The following is a 24,965-nucleotide window of genomic DNA, read 5'->3' as shown; positions in this document are numbered from 1 at the left end:
TTAATTATCTGAAGAAAATGTAATTGAGGATGCAGGTGCTGGCCCGCATAATTGAACACTGTATTAGCATTAGACTAGCATTATCTTGAGCCTAGCATTACCTAGCATCAACATTAACCTAACAATAACTAGGGCTGTCACTTTAACACGTTAATTACATTAATTACAGGAAAAAATAACGTGCAAAAAGAATGTACGCTGTTAATCGCTTCTTTTTTGTCAGCACTCCAAACGTTCTCATTTTAAGAGTTTCCGGTATACCCATAATACTGATGCACAGACTACAATACAAGACGGGAGACTGCCGAGCTGCTCAGCTTCGTTTGTGTTAATTTTGGCTTTAAAAAAAAAAAAGGATGAAAAACTAAAGCCTAGTTGTGTGCAACATGTGCAAGAAAGAGTTTGCTGATCACCGAAGATTTTGTAGCCCCCGCTACCACCTTAATGCTAAGCATGTAGCAGCTAGTGCAGACACTCGGACAATGCTAACTGCAACATGCTAAGAGCGCAACATGACTGAGAAAAAAGGAGAAAAAACGCAACAAGTTTGGTGTCAGAAAAGTGTTTTTACTGTTTATGATGTGCTAACTTATAGCACTACATATGACGTTTTATATTATTATTTTGTATTTTCTATTACTTTGAGATTGACAAAAGAACTAGTCTCAAACACAGAGGAATGTAAATAGCTACACCTGCATCTGTTTTAGTCTCTTAAAAACAATAAATTACTTTATAAAGCCACTTTGTTATATAACAATGTTTTGATCTGCCACAATAATGTCATTTAAATGAAAATACCTCAAGTTGAGGGCGTTTCTCAGCAGTTTTTTGGTTACAAATAAAAGAGATTAGATTCATTAATTACAGAGCATAATTAAATAATCACACATTTGTTTTAATCTCTTGACAGCACTAGCGATAACATTAGCATTAGCTAGCACTAACCTAGCCTTAGAACTAGATATTATTAGCTAACATTAGCATTAGCCAAGCATTAACATTTGCCTAGAATTAAATTCCTTGTGCTGTTTTTTTAAACTGTACTTGATGAATAAAATAATTTCTTATTCTGATTAGCATTAACATTAGCCTAGCATTAGCCATCAAACAGCTGAATGTTTTAAAAGCTGAATCTTTAAAATCTGAGAATTGAAGAATGGCTGAACAGCTAAAGGTTAACGTTGAAGCCGATAAATCTTCAAACTCTAAAATTCCCACTCGAAATGAATGGGGAAGTTTTTGAACAAATAAATGTATTAAAAAATGTATTTAAAACAAATTCTGAAAGTTTTACAAATGGCAAAAGTACAAGCACCGCTTTGCTACATTTTTGACTCGTTTCGACATCTTGATTGTCAAAATTGGTCAAACTCTGAAGGAGTTGAAATGCGCCAAAATTCTGAGATGAAAGAAAGAAATGGTTAATGCCTTATGCATCGTCACTAATTATAATAATAATAATAGATTTTATTTGTATTGCACTTTACATTAAAGAAATCTTAAAGTGCTACAAAAAGCCTATTATGAACATAACTAGTAAAACAGTTTAAAACCAATAACAACGAGGCATAAAAAAGGCTACATAAAGGCCTTTGTAAAAAGGTGTGTCTTTAGGCTGCGTTTAAAAGAATCCACAGTCTGCGGAGCTCTCAGATGGTCTGGGAGAGCATTCCACAGTCTGGGAGCAGTCGAGCAGAAGGCTCGGTCACCCATGCTGTGCAGCTTGGTTCTGGGGATCTTAAAGAGGAGAGCTTTGCTGGAACTGAGGGTGCGCGAGGAGGTCTGGGGGATAAGAAGTTCCTTTAAGTAGGTTGGGGCATTTCTGTGTACACACTGGTGGGTGAGGAGGGAGATCTTATTTTCAACGCTTTGTTCCAGAGGGAGCCAGTGCAGTGATTTCAGGATGGGGGTGATAAGATCATATTTGCGCACCCCCATCAGGATCCTAGCAGCGCTGTTCTGGATGTATTGAAGCTTGTGAATGCTCTTGCTTGGGTTCCCGATGAGGAGAGCATTACAATAGTCTCGCCTGGAGGAGACAAAGGCATGTACCAGTTTTTCAGCGTCGGGCAGAGAGAGTGTAGGGTGGAGTTTCGCGAGGTTCCTCAGGTGGTAGAAGGAGTTTTTGCACAGCTGCTTGATGTGTGTGTCAAACATCACGTGAGAATCCATACTCACACCCAAGTTGGTGACTGCTGTGGAGAGTGGAATTTCCTGACCACCAAAGGGGATAGAAGTTATGGGGGATGTTTGAACCTGATGGCTTCGGTTTTGGAACTATTGAGTTGTAGGAAGTTGAGATTCATCCACGCCTTAGTCTCCTCCAGACAGGTTGTCAGTGTGGCTAGTGATGAAGATGATGAAAGGGCTGTAGGGGGTGACGGCTCCACCCTGATGTAGAGCTGCGTGTCATCGGCATAGCAATGAAATGACACGCCATGCCTGCTGATTATATGGCCAAGGGGGAGCATGTATAAAGTGAATAAAACCAATGGTGGATTGTAGACGATCCAGGAGGATGGCATGATCTACTGTGTCAAACGCTGCTGATAAGTCAAGGAGGACAAGAAGGGATGAACATCCAACATCTGCCGCCATCAGCAGGTCGTTGGTGACCCTTACTAGGGCTGTCTCAGTGCTGTGAGCTGACCGAAACCCAGACTTGAACTTCTCGAAAATGTTGCTGTCTTTGAGGTGGGTTTGGAGTTGTGCAGCAACTACCTTCTCCAGCACCTTGGAGAGGAAAGGGAGGTTGGAGATGGGCCTGTAGCTACTGGGGGCTTCTGGGTCCAGAGTTGGTTTCTTCAGGAGGGGAGTTATGATGGCAGTTTTGAGAGCTGACGGAACAAAGCCAGCCTGTAGGGAGAGGTTTATGGTACTGGTGATGAGGGGAGCGATGGCACGGATGTTAGCCTTCACCAGGGTTGTGGGGAAGGGATCCAGGGCACAGGTAGAGCTCTTCATCCTCCCGATGATGCGCTCAACATCTTGCTGTGTGGTGTTACAAAAACCGCTGAGAGGCTGGAGGACTTCGAGCTGTGGAACGACAGCTGGTGCAGGGGGAGTAGAAGAGTCATGGAGGAGGGAGCGAATGCCATCAACCTTAGCTCTGAAAAAAGACATGAAGTCATTGCACTGCTTCTCTGTAGTTTCTCCACATGCCTGAGTTTGGGGTTTTAGGAGATTGTGTGTAGTTGAGAAGAGCTGTTTGGAATTGCCAGGGCTGCTACTGATGAGGTTGGAATAGAAATGGGACCGTGCATCCTTAAGTGCTTTGGAGTAGGCCTTTTGGTGTTCTCTGTAGGCTACTCTGTGCACGGTGAGTCCTGATACCAAGAGACACCGCTCCAGGACACGACCGGCCACCTTCATTTCCCTCAACTCACTGGTAAACCAGGGGGCAGAGCGTGAAAATGTTACCGTCCTGGTCTTCATAGGGGCATGGACATCCTGTTGAGAGGGTCGGAGGGGAGAGTTGTTGGATGTCCAAGGCCAATGCATCCTAATTGATGTTCTTTATGTTCCTGAAGCAGATTTGGTGCTTGGGTTTTGAATGAGGAGGAGAGAAATGCATCTCCATAGACACAGCCATGTGGTCCGACACGCCCAGGTCGTACACCAGGAGGTTGGTAATAGGGGCGGCAGAGTCAGTAATGACTAGGTCAAGGGTGTGCCCCTTGGAGTGTGTAGGGACGTCCGCATGTTGTGTTTAGTTGACACTGCCCAGCAGTTGTATTAACTCGGATGCAGGGTGACAGGAGGGAGTGTCCACATGAATGTTCAGGTCTCCGAGAGTAACCACGTTTGTGGATGTTGAGCAGAGCGTGGTAAGGAGGTCATGTAACTCAGGGTTAAAGGCTGGGTTTGGTTTGGGAGGTCGGTAAATAACCAGTATTGTCATGGGGTAGGATGGTTCGCACTTTGTGGCAAGGCACTCGAACAAGGAGATTTTTGGCAGGGGGAGATGGCTTTATCCAGAATGTGATCATGAATGAGGCTGGCTTTATTTGTGAGGGATTGTGCATTAAAAAGTTCAATTTTAACAGTGGTTGGGTTTATATGTCTCAGTAGAGGCCGGAGCACTTTGAGATTCTCTTTACTCTGTTGCAGGGTGTCACGAGTTCTCGCAATGTTCCCAGCGCTATTTGGTCTCAGAGAGCGAGCGCTCTGATGATGCGGAAATAGTGCGACGGTGGGGATTGCACGACCAGGCTGCAGGACCTCATGTTCCGTGTAAACAGCTTTTCTCCGGGAGCTCCTGTGAGGATACCGGGGCCTGGGCATGAGGTTTAGTTGTTTGATGATTGAGAAACACGCTGGAGTGCTGGAGCAGTTAAGTCTCAGCAGCTGCAAGAAGGAATATTTCCGCATTTTGGTGGAGGGAGGTCTGATCCTGATGCTAACGTTAGCTGAGCGGATGGTAGCTAGCTCGCGCCTGCCCTGGAAGGCTAACGTTGGCTGCCCGGAGAGAAAGCGCGGAAGGACAGCGGGGACACCCGGGGGATGATCCTCGATGATGGAGCAGCAGTTGGGATGTACGGAGGACACGGAGGCAGGTAGGAAAAAAACAACCGTTCGTCGGTGTCCAAACAAGCAGTACAGCAAACCAAGCTTAAGGCTAACACAAAATAAATGTAACTTTATATAATCAAACTAATCAAAAAGTAAAGCAAGCCTAATGGATTGGCATCAGTCGGAGAGGCATCAGTCTCACCAGCATCCCCATCATCAACCAACAGTGAAGTTCCTGCCAAATTATAAATACATATAAATATAATTACATCATGAATTACCAATTACAATTAGAATTGACCACAACCCAACCCTGCCTTCATGTCACACCCCGTGTCTTAACTGCTCCAGGACCATAATAAAGACTTTTTTTTCATTTGCAGCCTAGACGAACATCAGCCAAAACCTTGGGGGTTAAATTACTCTTTAAATGTGTAATAAAATAAAACTAAACAAACAGGGACAAGGGAAGAAACAAAGCTCAGCATAATTTAGAAAAACTGGGATAATGCTCACAAATAATCATAAAGCTTTAACTACAGTCACAACAGCAAAGCAAATAACTAAGAATTTAAACACTCTCCTGCTGGTTCATTGTTATTGCAATTTAAATATCAGCTAAACTACTTCACGCTTTTTGTTTATAATCAAATATTACAATTCATAATTTTTAAAACTAGAAAAAAATGCTTTTGTGTGTAGGAACATCGTGGCCCTCCTAAATATGTAAAAAATAATCGATAAAAGTGACATTTTAATGGGCCGAGACTTGTGTTTACTCTTTATTTTCATTTTCAATAGAATCTGAAATTTCATCACCCTGAGTTTTTATTCAAATGTGTTCATCTACATATTTTTTCCGCACCATAGTGAAGAAATTAATTGTTTTTTAGTTTGAGGTTAAAATACCATCAAAAGAGGAAAAGAGTCTTCAGGAACAAAGAATGAAAGAGGAACAGAATGGAAAGAAAGAAGAGTAAAATCTGAACAAATGAAAAGAAAGAAGAGAAGAAATGGAAGACCAACAGATTGAAATCTCAAAGCATGGAAAAGAATGATAGAAAAATGAATGTGTTTGATTATTGCTTTGATTACGAGGAATTGAGAAGGTAAAGGAAGGAGAAGCATTGAGAGGTGGAAGAAACCGACTGTTCCTCTTATCTCACACTCCATGCTTTTTTTTCTGCTCTCTCCTTCCTTTTGGTCCCTCCGCAGGATAACAGATGTAGGAAACGGGGCTCACGTGGAGATGAAGATCTAAGAAAACTGCCTCTCTCACCTCTGAAGTGAAGCATTTAAACACACACATACACACACACGAACCCCTTAGTGGAGGTTTATGACGACGTCGGAAGGTCGCCTCAGCATGGGACCGGAAAAAAAAAAAAAAAAAAAAAGGGTCATTCAAGACACACACACACACACACACACACACACACTTTAATTGTTATTCTTTACCACACACAATCTCAAACAAAAGTATTCTATACTTTTACTTTCTCAAATATAACTCGAGTTGAAAAATACTGTAACTGTAACTACAATATAACAAATAATCAAAAACAAAGTCTAGAAAAGAAATGTCTCCGGGGTCGGATATTTTCCTGGAGTATCTCTAATAAGTTTAGTGCAGAGGTGTCAAACTCATTTTAGTTTAAGGACCAAATACGGATCAGTTCAATGACAAGTGGGTCGCAGGTTTTCGGCAAGAAAACGCACAATGTCAGCATTAATGTGCCCAAGTTGGCACTTCCAGTTATAAATTAGACAAAGTATGGAAGGCATCAGCAATATCTAAGAAATATGTGACAGATACTTAAATTCCTTTGATTTTTGATTACTTAGTTTTTTTTTTACACATTTTTATTCAACTTGTGGAGATTTTGTGGAAAAATTGCAGGTTTTTGGAGAAAAATTAGAGTTCTTTCAGCAACAATTTACAGCTGAATTATTTAGTAATTTACACAATGAATCATGTTTTCTGTCATTTTCACTTTCTCCTGCAGGCCGAAATTAGCCCCCGGGACTCAAGTTTGACACGTGGTCTAGTGCAGTGGTTTGGATAAACATTCATATCATAAGTACCGTTTCCATAATTTTATAAGCGTTTTCATTTGTGGAACAGTGGCCTCTCCTAAACCCCTAAACGCGTCTCGAGCATTGTTTCACCAAAACCTAAACTACAAATTCAATACAATGAGTGGAATTTAAAGTGGAATTCATTGAAACAAAAACAATACCAACTTTTATGTGATTATTTCAATAGTAAGCAAATACAGTCTTCTTTGTAAAATGTAGCTAATTATTGTCTCCTACTGTCAGAAGTGATAAAATGGCCTCTATAGCATAAAAATAAATAAATTACACAAAAATATAGTATTTTGTTGAGGAACAGTACTGTTAGTTTGTGGAGAATGTATACATAAAATAGCCTTTAAAAAACTAGGAACATTTCCTAATTATTCTTAAATTAATTGTTAAATCTTTCCGAGTACCCCCTACAATGTGCTCCTGTACCCCTAGGGGTATGCATACCCCTGTTTGGAAACCACTGGTCTAGTGCATGGTTTTGTTGTTAAAATGATGGTCATGTCGTCCATGTATGCTCTAATTGGCGGAAGAAACATGCCACTCTTAAATGTATCAGAAATTTACGAGTAATCAAATGTACGACTAAAATGAAGAACATTTTCCTACACAAAAAAAAAAAAGATTAAAATTGCTCAAATTCAAGCTCATAATAACCATCTATGTGCGGAAACTTAAGACATACCAACAACAGTTGAATATTAGTAGTAGAAGTAAATTTAGTTGAATGAATCCTTCAGATTTTATCAACGAAAATAAAAACCAATCAAATTTCCAGACAACAATACAGTATCTACTACTTCCCAACGACAAAATGGGAAACAGAAAAAGAATAGCGCCTGAAGCTATTTGTGACTAGCAACAGACACTCCAATGTGCCCACTTGTAGTTAAAATAACATTTTGGCCTGTGTTGCCCATCTGGGTACCATCGTAAAAATGAGGCAGGGTCAACTGTGTTTTTTGACATTGTTTAACATCAACGAATGGGAAAGAATATGGATTCCTTCTTAAACCTTGAAGAGAGGTCTTTAAGTGGCAAAAGTAAACTGCAAAAGCAGACTGTCATTGAGCATGTGTGGTTGTGGTGATTCCAGAAGTTGAAGAAAAGCTTAGGGTTAGGGAGTGTCAGGGGTTTTTCTACAAACCTGCAAAAACTCTCATTGGTGTGCTTCAAGTCTTTGCAGGTTGTTTATTAGGTTATTTTTTTTAACTTTCTCTGTTAAGGGAGCCTATGAGAGTGTTGCACCAAATTGCTACAAACTATACTATAGGTTTCTGGTTTGATAACGTCGCACCCCAAATACCTGTGAGAGCATTATATTCAGTTTCAGATGGAGGAAAACACATTTTTTCCCATCTATCACGAGAGCAATAGAGTTACTGGCCACACACAGATACAAAACTCTCAGTCCATGGCATCTACTTTTACATTTGCATCTTACATCTCCTTTTTCTTTGAAAAATTTAAGTTTTTCTAGAGTCTGGAGCAAACAAATGTGGTAGAATTGGGAAGAGAGTCAGAAATCAAATGAAAATGTGAAAAAAATGTGAAAGGTAAGAGCTTGAAGAACGAAAGCAGTGATGAAGTAACCACAAAATTGCTTATGTGTGCTTTACCTCAGATTGTGAGAGGAAGGGACAAGCACTTTTTCCTTGGTTACCATTGGATCCGTCAGGTTGATCAAACTGACGTCTGATCTGATACTGGCCTGGACCAGGAACTCCCTGTTGAGAGACAGAAATGGAACTCATTCGAAATCCGTTGCAACATTTCTTGTTGACTGATTTAAAGCGAAGAAGAAAGTGTGAGATACACTAGAAATAAAAGCTGAAATGAGTGCAATGTAACTTTATAATAAATGTAGAAATAAATTAGCCCAAAATAAATTATATTCTTTAACAAAAGCAGCTCTAAGACCTTGTGATTACTGTTGCAGACACATTAGACATGTGCATGCTTCCTAAAGTGTGGTCCATACTTGACCATTTGTTTTTAGATCAATATGGCTTTTCAAACATGAACAGCTTTTGATAAAACATTTTATACACCATTGACCACTTGATCCTTCTCCACCATTTCAGGTACCTCATCAGCATCACAGGTTCAGCTCTGTCCTGGTTCACTGTTCCTACCTCACAAACCATTTCCAATATATCTCCATGAACAAATGCACATCCCACATCCTCTCAGTAGCACACGGAGTGCCTCAAGGCTCAGTGCTTAGTCCACTCCTCTTTATCCTTTATATCCTACCCCCTAAATCCCTCAGCTCAGGATTTCAAACTTTCCATCAATGGTCACATGGTCACCCCCCCCCAACAGATCAGAAACCTTGGAGTCCTTTTTGACCCTACACTCTGTGTTTTTGGTGTCATTACGTGTATTCTGTTGTCATTTGTCTCTTTTTATTATTCAGTATATTTTTATTTTAATTTGTGTGTTTTTGTTGCTGGTGATATTTAGTGTGATTATCATTTTTACCTAAAAATAAACGTAAAACCCCATATCTTTAATGCTTTCACTTGTTATTTCTTCTCTCTCTCTCTAATACCCCCTTTAGTACCATCGTACTACGAGCCCTCTCGATGCCTCCGATCCTCTGACTCCAACCTCCTCACTTCCATCACCAAATCCAAGTACCGAACCTCGGGGAATAGAACCTTTGCCATAGCCGCCCCCACCCACTGGAACTCTCTCCCCCCCAAACATCTGCCTCAGACTCACTACAATCTTTCAAAACTGTTAAAAACCCACCTGTTCACACAAGCATTCAACTAACTCACCTCCTCCTCTCCTTCTGCTTCCTGTAAAGCATCTGAGTTTTCTTTAAAAGGCACTATATAAAAGTGACTTATTAGTGAAGATGCAGGGGGCACCCTCACTATTGTTATCCTTAAACTTTTTTTCTTGAAATTATTCTTTTTCTTCCGTCTTACTCCTACTCCAACTTTGGTGTCAAAATGTTCAAATAATTTTCTTTTTTCTAACTTTTCAACTTTTTCAACTATTTAACTTTTCATTATTATTATTATTATTTCAACATTTTAAACCTTCAACTCTGAACTTCAGCTGTTCAGGCATTTTTCAACTAATTTCAACCATTGAACCTTTAACATGTTCACTTTCAGCTAAAACCTTCAACCCATTTCAACCTTTCAATTTTTCCAACTTTTGACACATTTCATCTTTTTTCAACCTTTTCAACCAATTTTAACTTTTTTCAACCATTTTACTCCTTATTACTAATGTTCAGCTAATGCTAAAGCTAGATTAATGTTATTGCTCGACTAATTTTAACGCTAGGCCAATTTTAAAGCTGGGTTAATATCAACTGCTAACATTAATGCTAATGCTAATTTATGCTAATGCTATTGCTAGGCTCATGCTTTATTACTAGTAATGCTAACTATGGCTGATGTTAAAACTAACTAATGGCAATATATGCTAATGTCAATGATAGCTAATGCTAACTTATGCTAAAGTAATGTTTTGAGCGAGCAGGTCGCAAAATAGATGGATATAGGGGTGGGAACCTCTGGGTACCTCACGATACAATACACGATACAAAGCTCACAATAACGATTATCTCACGATATCACGATACTGTGATTATTGATATATTGATCACAAATCAATCTGCGATAATCTGACATTAAAAAAAGATTTTTATTTTATATCTCTGAAAGACAATACATTGAAAGTGTCCTATGAACAGTGACACTATTTTAGTACAACATTTCTGTAAATAAGTGTCAACATACCAATATAAATGAATAACTATCTCCAATAGAGCTTTCTGTAAAAAAAAAAAAAAATAGGTTCTTTCTTACCAGTGACACTATTATAGTGCAATATTCCAGTAAACAATATATTGGTTGCTTCAACAAACAGTGACAAAATTTCTGTGAAGATGTACCTGCACATTTTAGTGAAAAAGCAGAAAAAGTTTTGAAAAAAATTAAAATCGATACTTAGCGCGAGCACATCGATAATCGCTCGGGCGAAAAAATATCGTGATATCGCCGTATCAAGATATCGTCACATTCCTAGATGGATGGGTCTTCTGAATTTGCTCACGCGGGCCAGCGCCTGCTTCCTCACTTGCATTTTCTTCAAGAAATGCAAAAATTCTAGTTATTATATTTCTGTGCTAAATAACTTTTATCTTCAACGAAAACATATTCCAAATGTGGTTTAATATGTCATTCAAATCCTTCAACTTTCAAATTACTTAAAGCCACCATCTATAGATTTACTGTCTGCATGTACGTGCTCATAGTCGTGGGTTCCAAACTTCCAACAACCTTCGGTGATAAATGCCATATGCCTATCGGTGGATTGTAGTTCCAGGGTCACCTCAGGACATTTAGATTCCCACAGGATCTCCTCAGGACTCTTTAAACAGCTGCCACTGAGTTGATTCTCTGCTCATCAATCACTATGTGATTTGAATTGGCTGCCACACACAGAGAGAAAAATGTGACTGCAATTTAACTGACTGACAAGACACTAGGACTCCATCTAGTTTCCCTAAAAAGCTCACTCTCCATGGGACCGGGATGTGTGCAGGTAGAGCCATCGCTGACCGTCGACACAGCACGCAATCCGTTGAAGGTCGTTTTATCAGAAGAATGCCACATGTCACTGTGAATCAAAACCACATGGTGAAGGAACGCTTCCTTCCCAGGAGCTGTCTGAGAGAGTTAGACAGGACTGAGACAGCAGCTACTTAAAATACATTGTTCTGATTTATATGTGAAGTACATGTGGGTATTTTAGATTTAACTTTAACTAATGGATCTTTTTTAACATAGCTTCAAGATACTGGCACTTATTTCTTTATATAACTCAGAAACTTTGGTTGTTGACCCATATATCTATTGTTTCATCCCTTTATGAAAAGCAGGTTTTTAATGTGTCTGCATGTCAAATATTAATCCTGCAGCAAATAATTTTTATTAAAGGATTCACTGATTTATTAGAAGTGAAATACAACAATAGGCTTTTACATGTATTATTAAAAACCTGTTTACAAGCCAAAAAACATCACTAGCTTATCCTTTTACAACTTTAATAATCCCAAAGGGCAATTCAGTTTCTTGCAGTCCACCAGGCCATACATACATTCAAAAACAACAGACAAGACCTCAATAAAAGTCAGTACATTGACAGAGATGCTCATTCCACATCAGTTTCTATCCACCATATAGCTCAGCATCCACAGGCTGAAAACAAATTAATAAATAAATGATACAAAGCAGTCCAATGTGAGCGTGAGCTGGGATTAGACCGCTGTGAGACGGGTTAGTTTTACCCTACTGATGATGTGTCGTTGCAATAGTAATCCTTTGCACATGCGTACACTAATTCACTCTGTTTTTTTGTGAACATGTGAAGCCAGTGCTCTGTTTAACTCAATTTTCCTTCCAAGTATTTGTGCTGCTTACATAGATGATATGTAAAGATTACACTTTCAGTCATGACAAGTGTTGGGTGTAACATGTACTGTAACAAGATTACAATCTCGAGAAACAGAGTAGTGTAACATGTTATTATGGAAATACTTGTAATTAACTTACAATTTAGATACTTGGTTGGTTACTTGTGAGAAAGACGTAGACTTCTGCTACACGTGTGTCTGCGCTGAGTGTGAGGTAGAAAAATGACCAGGCAAAGGAGATGAAGCCGTTCAAACAAAGAGTGTTAGAGCATAAATACCTTGTTCTCATCTACAACAGTAGTCATAACAAACAGAAACCTGTTAATGTGCCTAATGCCATGTTAGAATTAGCTCCATTAACTCATACAATCATTAATTTGCGGTGCTTTGTGTGGGGTTGGCCTCTGCTGTCGGATCGGGTGCCGCTTTGAGTGGAGATGAGACAGTGTTACTTCCTGTTGTGGAATGTAAGGCCCGTTTCTGTAAAAACACACGTTCACCTTGATGTCCAGTATGTTCCCACACTTCACATTTTCAGTTACCCTCACTTTTGTCATCTTAGCTTCCCGGTGTGTGACATTAGCGTGTGTCTTGAAGTCTAGAAAACTAAATTGCCTTAATTCAATTGTTCTGGCTGATTAAATAATGTACTTTTATGTTAATGTTCTGTCATTTTAAACAGTTTTGAACAACTTCTTTGTAGTTGACCTTTATTCAAAGTAACGTACCCAACAATGGTGATGACTTGTGTTAATGAAGACTTAATTAGATACTAACGTTGCTTATAACTTAATAAATGTACATTCCAGGTTGGTCAGATTTAATTTTTTTTATTTACTGGATAACAGCAGCAGTTTCATTGAATGGTTTCCTTCATTATTGTGTCTGTATGTTTCTCCTATAACGCGCGCGCGCGCGCGCACAGACAGACAGACAGACAGACAGACAGACAGACAGAGACAGACACAGACAGAGACACACACACACACACACACACACACACACACACACACACACACACACACACACACACACACACACAGACAGACAGACAGACAGACAGACAGACAGACAGACAGACAGACAGACAGACAGACAGACAGACAGACAGACAGACCAGAGCCATTAGAGGAGGTAGTGTGTTGATCTCCATGATGTAAAGGTGTTTATCCTTAGTGTCGCCCTGTAGGGAAATGATCCATCTGGTCAGTGAACGTATGTGAGTGAACTGAAGCACCTACAACTAATGATGATGGATTGAGGTGCAAACTTCACAGAAGGAGGTTGAAACCCCCGCAACAACAACAATAAAAGATACACAAAAGGCAAAGTTGTTGACTCAGCGGGCCAAGATGAATTATACTGCCCTGGAAATATCTGGTGATTTTAGAAGCTATAAGAGATTAGAGAGAAAGGGGGCGACCTGCATACAGATGAACAATGATCAAAAAGAAGGAAAAAGTGGTGAAACATCACAATGACAATGAAGATATGGTAAGTTTTTCACAACAGATCTTGGTGCTAACCTCCTCCTGTGTTACTGATGGCTGAATTAAGGCATTACAAAGCCTTCGTATGCCAGTGCATCAAGTTCATATGCAGGTGAGCAACTCCTCTCTATGCTCATCCAGCTTCAGTGTGTGTGTCCTCTGTGTGTTCTACTCTTATGTTCTACTGCCCTCTATGGGCAATAAGATGCACTGATGGTTCACGTGAATAAAATAAGCTAAAGTCATAAAGGAGTCTGGGATGATTATTCATTTCATTGTTTTACTGAACTGTAACTAAAAGAGTCCAGAATTTAATCAAGGTGCTTCTATTCTGACATCAGTGAATAGCAGAACTGACTGTGATATTTACTTCAAATCCTGATACATAGGGCACCGTTTCTCAAATGGGGGTACATGTACCTTTGACACATTTTATGGAGATGATCAGAAATGATAAAAACTATAGAAATAAATCTATTCAGGAGGCACTAAATATTGTTTCATTCCTCTCATTTACAAAATGAGATTCTTTCAAATGTGAATTATCACTCATTCATTCTATAATTATGATCTATAATTGTTTTTTCACATAATTATGAGCAAAATGTAGTTGTTGGACATAAGGGGGACTTGGATTCAAAAGTAAGGAACTTAAGCCAAACAAGTTTAAGAACCACTGGCATAGGGTGACCACACATCCAGTTTGAACCGGACATGTCCTTTTTCACGTCTTGTTAGGAGTCTCAGGACCATCTACCAGGATTTTACAAACTCATCAAAATGTCTGGGTTTCCCAGGGACCCTGAACACATCTCGAGAACATTATTTTAAAAGTAACTTCAAAAATTTCCTCTATCTGAGAAATTTTACCAGTTTCTGAAAGCTAAGGAGGAAGTGTAAGGGGCGGAGCCTGAGATCAGACAGCAGTCCACCCATCAGTGAACAAGGACGCTTAAAGAGAACTAAGACTTTATTGAGAAAAATAACAAAACACAGGCATTACATAAAATTTAAGATAAACGGTGGTGAAAAATCGTAATGCTGACATACAGATAATTACAAAAACCTTATAATTGTGCTGATTATCATTCTTAGGTTTCACCATTAACATGAACAAATGGAACAGTTTAAAAAACTTTTTGTTTGTTTACTTGTTATATTTTGAGCTCTTTATAAGTGTTATTTAAGGACACACAAAAAAAAGTTGTATTACAGAAAAGAACAGGAACTGCTCCTGACCTGGTTAGTGGTCAATGGGGTTGTGAGTATATAATGGTCATTTTATTAGACCCAGGTGTGTTGGAGCTTTAGTTTTAACAACCCTTATTATTACAAAATGAGTTTTATTAGTGCTGTGAACGGTTTAACAGCACTTTCACACAACATTTTAATGGCACACTCATTAAATGCTGTTTATTTTTTTTTATAGCATAACATCTAAAACTGGGTTTCCCAAACATTACAATAACAAATAATCCTCTAACCAATTACATGTTTGCTGCCATCTGTTCAGTTGCAGGTTCTTTTCGACTGGTTCAAATATTATACTCGTACAACCATGATTCTGTACAAGGTGGAACAGATTAGTAAATTCAATCATCTCCAAATCCCAAACTCAAACATTTGTTTTTACACTGCCGTTCATTATTTACCTCTGTAATTTGTCATAAAAGCCACAGATTCAATAAATAGAGCGTCTCTCTGTATACTTATCTTCTATTATACTTAGAGGACTGCTACTTTGGAAAGTTTATATGTATGTTTAGGTTCAGTTTTGGCTTGTTTAGTACAGTATAAAGTAACATACGGGAGAGGGTATTTGACAGCCACCGATTGTCCAAGTTGTCCCACTTAAAAATATGAGCAGTTTGTAATTTTCATCATAGGTACACTTCGGCTGTGAGAGAATGTGAAAAAAATACACCCAGGAAATCACATTACAGGATTTTTAAAAATAATTTATATGTATAACAGTGCAGAAAATTAACAGGTTAATACAGGTAACGAGTGGAGGATCGTAGAGCTTCTTAAAGTAGTAGTAACAGGTCTGTGAGAGACAGATTTATTGTATGTTTGTGGTGCCAAATACTTATTTTACACAATAATTTACAAATAAATTATTTAAAAATAAATAAATAAATCATACGTGATTGCCTGGATTATTTTTTCTTCACATTTTGTCTCTCACAGTTGAAGTTGCCTATAATAAAACTTACAGACCTCTCTGGCTTGGTGCTTAGTTTTTATCAGTAATATTTTTGCCATTTTTTGTAAATGTTCTCTGTATTTTAATACCTTTTACATTTTAGGTTGCTTTTTAAAATTTGGCCAGGGACACCAGTTGAAAACAAGCCCCTTTTGGCTAACTCTGGCTCATTTACAGCATGCTATTAATGTGCATTGTCCTTTTTTAATAATCAAATTCAAAATTGTCCTTTTTTTAGTGGGGCAACTTGTACAATCGGTGGCTGCCAAATACCTATTTTGCCCATGGTTTTCGACCAAAAAAATGTGGAGTGGCTTCTCCGGGTCGGGGATGAGATCCTACCCCAAGTGGAGGGTTTCAAGTACCTCTGGGTCTTGTTCATGTGTGAGGGAAGAATGGAGTGAGAGGGTATTGGTGCAGAGTCTGCACAGATATGTTGTGGTGAAAAGGGAGCTGAGCCAAAAAGCACCACTCTTGGTTTACCAGTCGATCTATGTTCCTACCCTCCCCTTTGGTCATGAACTTTGGGTCATGACTGAAAGAACAAGATCGCCTCCCTGGTGAGGCGTTCATGGCAGGTTCCTCCGATAGGAGACCCCGAGGAAAACCCAGGACACGCTCGAGAAACTATGCCTCTTGGCTGGAACGCTGGATGAAGTAACCAGGAGAGTGAAGTCTGGCCGATTTTTCACTTGTGCGACCGTTTTTGGGAACGGGCAGAGTCTTGGCTAAATCGTGTCATGCATCGTGTAGTATATATTGTGTAGTATACATGGGATCACAAGAAGCGATTAACACCTCACTACCAACAATTGTACGGTCGCAAGAAAATCAATCCTGGTGGTACCCTGTGAGGGTGTCTCACTGTTGAAGCAGTGCCACAGACCAGCTTAACCTCAAACTCACTGCGCATGCGCGAACACTGTAACCCCCAATTTCCACTGTTTGCGGCTCCGCTGCATTACGTCACCACCACGTCACCGGAGCCGATAGGTTTCCACTTTAGTCGATGTGTTTATTTCCACCAGGTCTGCTGCGGTGCGTGTCTGCTCCTTCCCAGCTGTGACAGTCCGGTGTCCTCCACCAGATATATGTAGATATACTATTTCTGGCCGACACCGGAGCGCGACGCATCAATCAGCACAGAGCAAATTAAGCTAAACAGGAAATTAAGCACGTATTCCGCAATAAAAAAATCGGGTTACTATCCAAAATAAACCACTTTAGATTATATTTCAAGTAAATACATCACCAAAGCGTCATAATGTGCAAAAACAAATTCACATCCACTATATTGTTTCCTCTCATACTGTAACTCACTGTAAACTGCAGCAACTTTGATTTAGTTCATGTTTTATTGGTGCAGTTTTATCTCTTCTCTGTTGGTTGTTGATAAAAAAATGGCTATGACAAATCCAGAGAATCCAACCTTCTTGTTCTCCTTTGTTAGGAACACTGACCTGTTTATCTGTTTATTGTTGCGTTTATAACACATACATTATTAAATGTACAATTATATAAATATCGTGAGACCTCCTCTGTCTCGTGACGTCATAGTCGTTCAACCGGAGTGCACCGCAGCGCACTCAAAACGCAACCGGTGTGGATTACCGGACAGCGGTGAAAAACCGGATCGGTGCCGTGGCACAGCGGAGACGTATCCAGTGGAAACCCCGGATTAGACCACTGTAGAATTAACTGACCGTATTGCCCACATCTACTCAGACAATTCCTGGTCCAAATTGCCAAGGCTGTGCGTTTGTTTTTGGTTAGCATTGCGAGTGTCTATCCACTTACGGGTTCTTCTTTTCTTTTAATGGCGACACTTCTCAGTTCTTCTAATTTTTACGTTGCATTTCCAGGAACAAGACTCTGACGTGTCATGTATGAATGTACAGTGTGGGCAGTCAGATCGTGTCAGAGTGTTGGTCCGTATAGTGTGAGAACATGAATCGTAAGATGCAAACATTCGGACTCTGCAATTGGGTCGCACAATTTGAGCTGGGGATGAACACAGGGATTGAAAAAAATTAAAAATCGCACAGTGTACGCCCGCCTTAAAGATGCTGCCCCCGCGACCCGATGGATGGATGGAACACTCACCTTCTTTTCTTCCTGCTTTGGCACAAGCTCGTGGTATCGTGGGATGAAGAGCTGAGCCCTTTCTTTCTGTTCCTTTTGAAGGTTCACATTCTCATATTGTGTTTCCTGGACTCTACGACAGAAAGAGGCCACTGTGAAGTTTTTTTCCCCAAAGTAAATTGAAAAATTTAAGAAAAACAGAATGAACAGACACTTAAGATAAAGTAGTATATGGATTTTTTCTCCAAACCTGGCGAGTGTGTCACTGAGACAAATAAAGAAAAACAATATCAAATGAGAGCAGTGCAGAAATGTGTAATAGAAAAACAAATTGGAACAAATCTACTAAACAGACAGATAGATGCAAAAGACAAAATGGAGAGACATGAAAACTGAGGCAATGGCATCGAGAGTAAAGCCTTAATTCCCCTGTTATTTCAAAAACATTCTTTAGGACCTGTGTGTTTCTCAGACATCTTTTTGCAGACTATCAGTGTTGTAAATGCCATAATAACGTACTACTCATAATAAGTCTGACGTCAAAATGAGTATGTAGTGCGTTCACATTAGATAGTATGAAAAGAATGAGTACACAAGAAATACCCAGATGTATACTATATGAGGACATTTTTTAACTCATTGAGTGCCATTCACGTCTACAGACGTGAATTGTGTTTTTCTGGGGGTTGCTAGGAGACAGTGTGACTAAGCTCTCCAGTGTATAACTTGTACAATGATGTAGTGACCAACTGGTGACATGTAGGTGGCAGCAGCGCACCTTTGGATGAGAGATCACCTGTGATGGGCAGAGCTCAGAGGAAGAGGAAAGGAAGAAGACAGAAAATGGTGCTACAAGAGTTGATACTGAAGTTCCCACCAGCTCACACTCAACCAGAGCATGTGTAGAACTAAGTGGACTATTGAGAGTGTCGTGATGGTGAGATAAAACAATCAAAAAATCAGGGCGAGCGCTGACACTTGGCATGTCCGGGATGAGGAGGAAGTTGCGTGTGTGGAGAATGACGGGGGAAGAGACTTGGAGGAATTCCAAAATACAGTAAGAAATCCATTCAACTCTGGCCCAGATAGCAAAATAATAATAATGTTGCCATCAAAAGCCCTGTCTCAGTGTTGTTTTTGTAGTTTGATAAAAAGGAAACTAATGTTGAGGTGTCACTAAAGCAAAAAAAAAAAAAATAGCTTCAAAGTAACTAATAGATTTTTTAGATTTGTGTGAAACTTGCCTCTATTCAACTGCTGATTGCAGAAGAATGAAATAAGTTTGAAACAAAATATTTTTTTCTGATGAAATTAGAGATGTTAATCTTTTAGAATCTGGTGTCAGAATTCAGATTGTCATAGCACAAAATATTCTGTGGGTCTTTAAAAATTTGTCAAAATGCTCTAAAACTTCAGGCACTGAGTGGGTAGAAAATTTGTAAATGGCTGGCACTGAATGAGTTAAGTATGCACGGTGAGCACACTAGTCATACTCAACCGCCCCATGATGCATTGCAAGCAAGACATAAAATGGTCCAGGGACCAGCTTCAAGCTAAAAATAAAACATCCCCTTTTCAAAATAGAAGCATCTCATCTTCCATTAGTTTAACACTTTTGTAAATAGGGCTCTTATTTTGAAGTTAACAAGAAGTTTTGTTAGTAGCACAATAGAGGGCCCCTGAAAATGTCAGCATGAAATATGTCTACGTGAGTTTTATGGATCAAATGAGCACATGTTGGTCACTTTCAACAGTGATATTTAGGCTCAGGGTGCTTCAGGTTTTTGTCCTTGTAGGTTCCAAATGTATCTTGGGAAACTTGGAAGTATACTTCAGTGGGAATGGTCATCCTCATCCGAGTTTGTAGTGCATAGTACGAAGTGTCTACTTGAGAAGAAGAAGAATAGGAGTGTTGTCATGTACACCTATCTGTCAATTGCTACGCCTGTTCTTCTATGAATAACTGTGTAGAAGTACTTAGTAAAGCTCACCCTCTCTGGCCATCTACAGAAAAAGATATGAGGGAAACGTCAAATACAATGTTCTGGCTGTAAGATCAAAGCAGTGCTTCGTCGTGTTTAAACTTTTTTTCCATCCAGCAGCACAAAGCTCAGATCAAGAGGAGTCAACTTCTTAGATTAGATGGCCTGGAATATCACTTTTATATGTTCACTTTGACATAAGGGTGTGCGATATGACGATATTAGATCATTAAGGATTGCAACATGATGACTATCTCCCAAATCACGGAGATCGTAGAACCGTCTGTAGTTCACATTTTAACCCTTGCGGTGCCGTGTCTGCGTCATTTGTCTGTCGTCCATACACAGAACATCCAATGGTTTTTTTTCTCTGCAAAATCACACCATTTGCTAGTCAACATGTCAGCATAACAGACATTATAGATTATTAAGCGCTTAAACAGAGCAGAAGTACGCTCCGCTCCCCCTCCCCACCAGTGCACGGACACAGAGTTAGCTGTGCTGCTTCCTCCGTGTTAGCGACTGTCTGTCAGAGGCTCAGTGCAGATGTCTGTCTGTTAAACTCCATCAGTTCTGAGTGTTGAAGCACTGAAATATGTTTGAGAAAACACTGCATGTGTTTCTCTTCTCTAACTAACTCCTGTCACTGCGCTGTAGCAGAGATCTGCTGCTGTAGCTAACAAGGCTGTTTCCACATTCTTAAAGAGACAGTGTCCTGAATGTCATTTACTTTAAAAACCACTTTCATCAACTCAGAGCTGCCCTGAAAAAAGCAACACTACACAATTTAATCACATTTATGCCTGAATTAAGGAAGAAGTCATAAGTGACACAAAATGTTGTTATTGTGCTGCTAATGATTAATAAAAGAGTCTTTGTGGCATTTTTATCCACTGACTTTGACCCATTATTGTTTTTCTTGTAAAACTACTGAAAAAAATAAAAAATAATAATAAATGGAGTTTATATCACCTATTGCCATTGTGAGGAAAAATATATTGATATGAATATTGGTCCATATCATCCAGGCCTAATGTAACCAAAGCAGTAACGTTTTATCTTGTAAAGGATATGATTGTCTAAACTGTGTGAAATTAGGCGTTAAAACACTGCTTAAAGTAGGATTTTATTAATATGAGTGTGTTACCTCAATAACAAATAGAAATCACTGATTGATATGCTGCCTTGTTATGTAGCAAGTGATGCTAATGCTAATGCAACACCACTTTAGTTAAACAAAGTAAAAAGACTGGGACTAAAATAACTTGTCAGCCTTTTTGTTTGATGTTAATTGTACTAGGAACCAGTTTGATGATGTGCTTACATACAATAAAAAAAAAAAGTACATTACCTTGTCCTAAATAATCATTTATTCCTTTTTTCCTTTTAAGGCGATGATTTTAAGAAGGTGATTTGGTTTGTTTGAATGTTTTATAATGATTTGAATGAATAAAATCGTGATCGTGATTTCACTAAGAAAAAATCGTGATATGATATTTTTCCCATATCGCCCACCCCTACTTTGACATGTGGATTTATAAACATTTTATGCTAAGGTTTCATTTATTTAGGGAACTTGCTGGAATTGTAAACATTTTATAAAAAATCCAAGTAGAATTAACTGATCAATTTTAATAATCACAGATCATGCTTCAATGACTTTTAAATAAATTCCACTCAGAGAAAAATGTCATTTTGTCTGAAAACACTTTTTTTTCCCCCAGAAATGCTTTATTTTATTAAACAAGTGCATGACCAAAGTAAATTTGTTTTTTTTTTTATTCCTAAATACTGTTTTACTTTGTTTTTTAACTGGATGCTAAGTCATCATTATATGATATACTCACATCTCAGGGTAATATTGTCCTGGACCTGGTCCCTCCTCCACCACCACGTCACTTCTACTTCCTGTCATGTTGCCAAAGTGGATCCCTTTATACTTCTGTGTGGCACTTATCTGTGACTGAAGAAAAAACACTGATAAATAATGAAATCTAAGAACTGAAAAATGTATTCAAAAGTATCATGAACTAACTTAAGAATGTTCTTGTTTTGTTTTTTAAATAAATTATTGAGATGCTGTGACCTTTGTTGCATTTTTTTAAATGAATTATTGAAACTTATTCAGTATGCAAAACTAACTGGTCTAAATACAGTTTAACTCTGATTTCGATTCCTTATTTATATTCATTCTAACTAAAAAACAACAATAAATATACATTTGTAATAGAGTTGTACTTGTAAAAAACATAATTATCATCTACAGTATTTGGTGAAATATCTTCTGTATAACCTCACCGTTTTCTTCAGTTTTAAAGATGGTAGTTATACTAGAAAAATGCACTAAACTTAAAATTGTACAACCAGAAAATTCCATTCAATCACCGAAGTTGATGCTTAAATTAAATAATAAATTGAATTGAATTAAATTAAATTAAATTAAATTAAAAAGGCTGAAAAAAATTAAAAGTTGACGCAGCCACTTTGATTTTACATCCTGATACAACCAATCAATCAGAGCAGGGGGTGTATTAACAATGTAAGTTTGAAGAAATCACTGTCAAATAGATTAACCAAAGGTTTGACACAAATAATAATAGGAGTATAATGTTCAAGTGAATAGTAGGAGACTTTTGAAAAAAGGCAAGAAATAAAAAGTCATCGCTAAATACAATAGATTAATTGAGGACCAGACCAGGATGTATTCATTTAATTGTAATTATAATTGGCTTTGTTTTATTGCTATATAAAGTTGATGATCTTTGTCCTTTTAGACAAAAATTTATTGAGTTCAGCAACAACATGGACATGAATCCAATCTTGTGCACACGGGTGTGTAAGTGTTGGTGTTTACCAGCAGTGGCCTGTAGTAGGCCGGCCCCAGGGTCGTGTCCCTTGAAGGAGGCTGTTGCCTACGAAGAACACCCACAGAATCCTCCTCGTAGCCAAAGGCCTGGCCTGGGGAGGGAATGGACGGGATGTCTGACACACGTATTCGCCCAAGACTTTTGGCCTGCAGCATGTGCACATGAAGAAAACCCAGAGAAAGGTAGATGGAGAGTGAGAAAAATGCACTCGCTTGTTGTCAAGCACCAGAGAGCAGCCTGAGGGCCACTAAACTGTCCTGACAGGCTAAGGGACGAACAGGAGGAGAAAATGGTGGTGTATCAGTGGAGAAAACTGATATGACATGAGTAAAGCCCAAACCGATACGACTACAGGGTTAGGGATGTCCAGGACAGTCTTTTTTTCTCTCTAACATGTATTTTAAGGTGTTCGGCTCCTTTAGCTGTAGCACCATGAAATTGGTTTCCTTGAATCCTAAAGTGTGTCTTCTGCTTTTGCCCACCATCAGTCTTCTTCTGTTGTATGGTCACGGTAGATAAAATGGTGTATGCACGGAACCCCTTGTCTGATTTCTATGACGCTTGCTTGTCTTCATGCACTATTAGCTTGATTGCAAATGAATGTCATTATCTGGGTGTGTTGAAGGGATCCTCCACTGTTCTTAAAAATCTTTGAAATATTCTGAAGTTAGTGAGTAAACCACAGATTGTCTGAAGGACTCCCACCCAAAAGGACTTCTATTCTCAGGGTTTGTGTGTCTTCAACAGTCTGATTACTCACTAACTTCAGTGATTAATGGAGAGTAAAGGGCCCTCAAGAGAGCTCTTCTTCTCTGCTTCATTGTCTACTTTACCAAACTGCAGAGTTGGAACTGTCACTCCTTGTGGTCATAGATCATTTTTCAGGTCACAACTGTTTTTATTCTCTTTTGCTAAACAAAAGAGGTTTACATCAATATCTTTAACTTTTCCTGATTTTTTTATAGCAACCAAAGGCAGCACAAGTTGTCATTTTGACAGAAAACACTGCAAAATGATCTAAAAATATACAGGTGAAATGCTTCACGCCGATAAAAAAGAATTAGATGTTCAAAGGCAGTGGGGCGTGTGACATCAATCACGTGATTTCAAGATGGCAGAATATAGGTTTTAAAATGCTAAAATAGTTCTATTGTGGAAAGTTGATAAAAAAAACAAGGCACAGTGTGTTGTTAGGCACAGATATTCTATTTCATTTCAAAGACTTTATGCTACATTTGTAAAAACAGTGGAAAATCCCTTTAGTCGAGCTACAAATTGTCCAAATCCAGCCATGCAAACTTGTTTAGATGCATTTAAAAATCCAGTTAATACCATTTATTCTGTTTTCTCAAAATGCATTTAAATGCAGAGAAAAGACTGCATAAGAGGTTTTAAAGGCTAAAGTTAGCATCAAATAATTAAGAATCTCAACAAGGTAAAAATTTAAACACAAAAAATACAGAAAGCCCCTGACAAAAAAACCCCAATGATGTAAACTATGCAAACAAAGGCCCCATTATAGTCTAAATAGAAAATATTAGAAAATAAGTAGGTGTGTGCATTGCAATGAATCTGATGATACGATACACAATTTGCATGTCACAATACAATATATCCCAATGATATAAATCGTGATATCAATTAAAAAATCCCCTTTACAAGTACTAAAATATATGAAATACAATTTTTATTTTTTTAATTCAAACTTTAGAGGTTGATCATGATGTAAAGGTGTTTATCCTTAGTGTCGCCCTGTAGGGAAACGACCCATCGGGTCAGTGAACATATGTGAGTGAACTGAAGCACCTACAACTAATGATGGATTGAGGTGCAAACTTACAATTTTCTTCTTTAAAACACCACTAACAGATAAAAAAAAACCCTGCAATGTAAACCTAATGTCAATCTTACTTTTTTCCCAAATAATTACATTTTTAAAATAGCCAAAGATTCAACATTATTCAATTAATCAAACAATCAGATTAAACAACAACAATGCAAAGCTAAAATACACATTTACAGTGAAGCGCTACCCATAGACTTCTTCCTACCACATTCATGTCATCGTTCCCAGGAAGTCCAGTACCAGCCATCTGGGCCCTGGGGTCCTTGTTTAGAACAGAAACCACATCGTAGGCCCCTGGACCAGGAACCTCTGACACTGTCTCATCAAAGCGCTTGGAGCGATTCTGAAGGCCACAACCACCTCGGACCTTCACCTGTTGAGGAAAAGTTTCAACAGAAAAGCAGGTGATGAGATATGGGGTGCCGAATGTAAAAACTGTTTCACAG

General features: G+C 38.7%; 1 protein-coding gene across 1 annotated transcript in view; it reads right to left on the bottom strand.

Annotated features, from left to right (window-relative positions):
* stpg2 (sperm-tail PG-rich repeat containing 2) overlaps positions 1-24,965 on the bottom strand; it is a 108,443-nt gene that overhangs the window by 70,339 nt on the left and 13,139 nt on the right. The window contains exons 3-7 of the mRNA XM_028458134.1: positions 24,725-24,892; positions 22,661-22,819; positions 21,654-21,769; positions 17,846-17,957; positions 8,223-8,330 (exon numbers count right to left, since the gene is read on the bottom strand). Of these exons, the coding sequence (XP_028313935.1) occupies positions 8,223-8,330; positions 17,846-17,957; positions 21,654-21,769; positions 22,661-22,819; positions 24,725-24,892 (663 nt within the window). The remainder of the gene's footprint in view (positions 1-8,222; positions 8,331-17,845; positions 17,958-21,653; positions 21,770-22,660; positions 22,820-24,724; positions 24,893-24,965) is intronic.

This window comes from Gouania willdenowi, chromosome 9 (genome assembly GCF_900634775.1).
Source record: "Gouania willdenowi chromosome 9, fGouWil2.1, whole genome shotgun sequence".
Classification (NCBI taxonomy): Eukaryota; Metazoa; Chordata; class Actinopteri; order Blenniiformes; family Gobiesocidae; genus Gouania; species Gouania willdenowi.
This window is presented reverse-complemented; position numbering and strand designations above follow the sequence as displayed.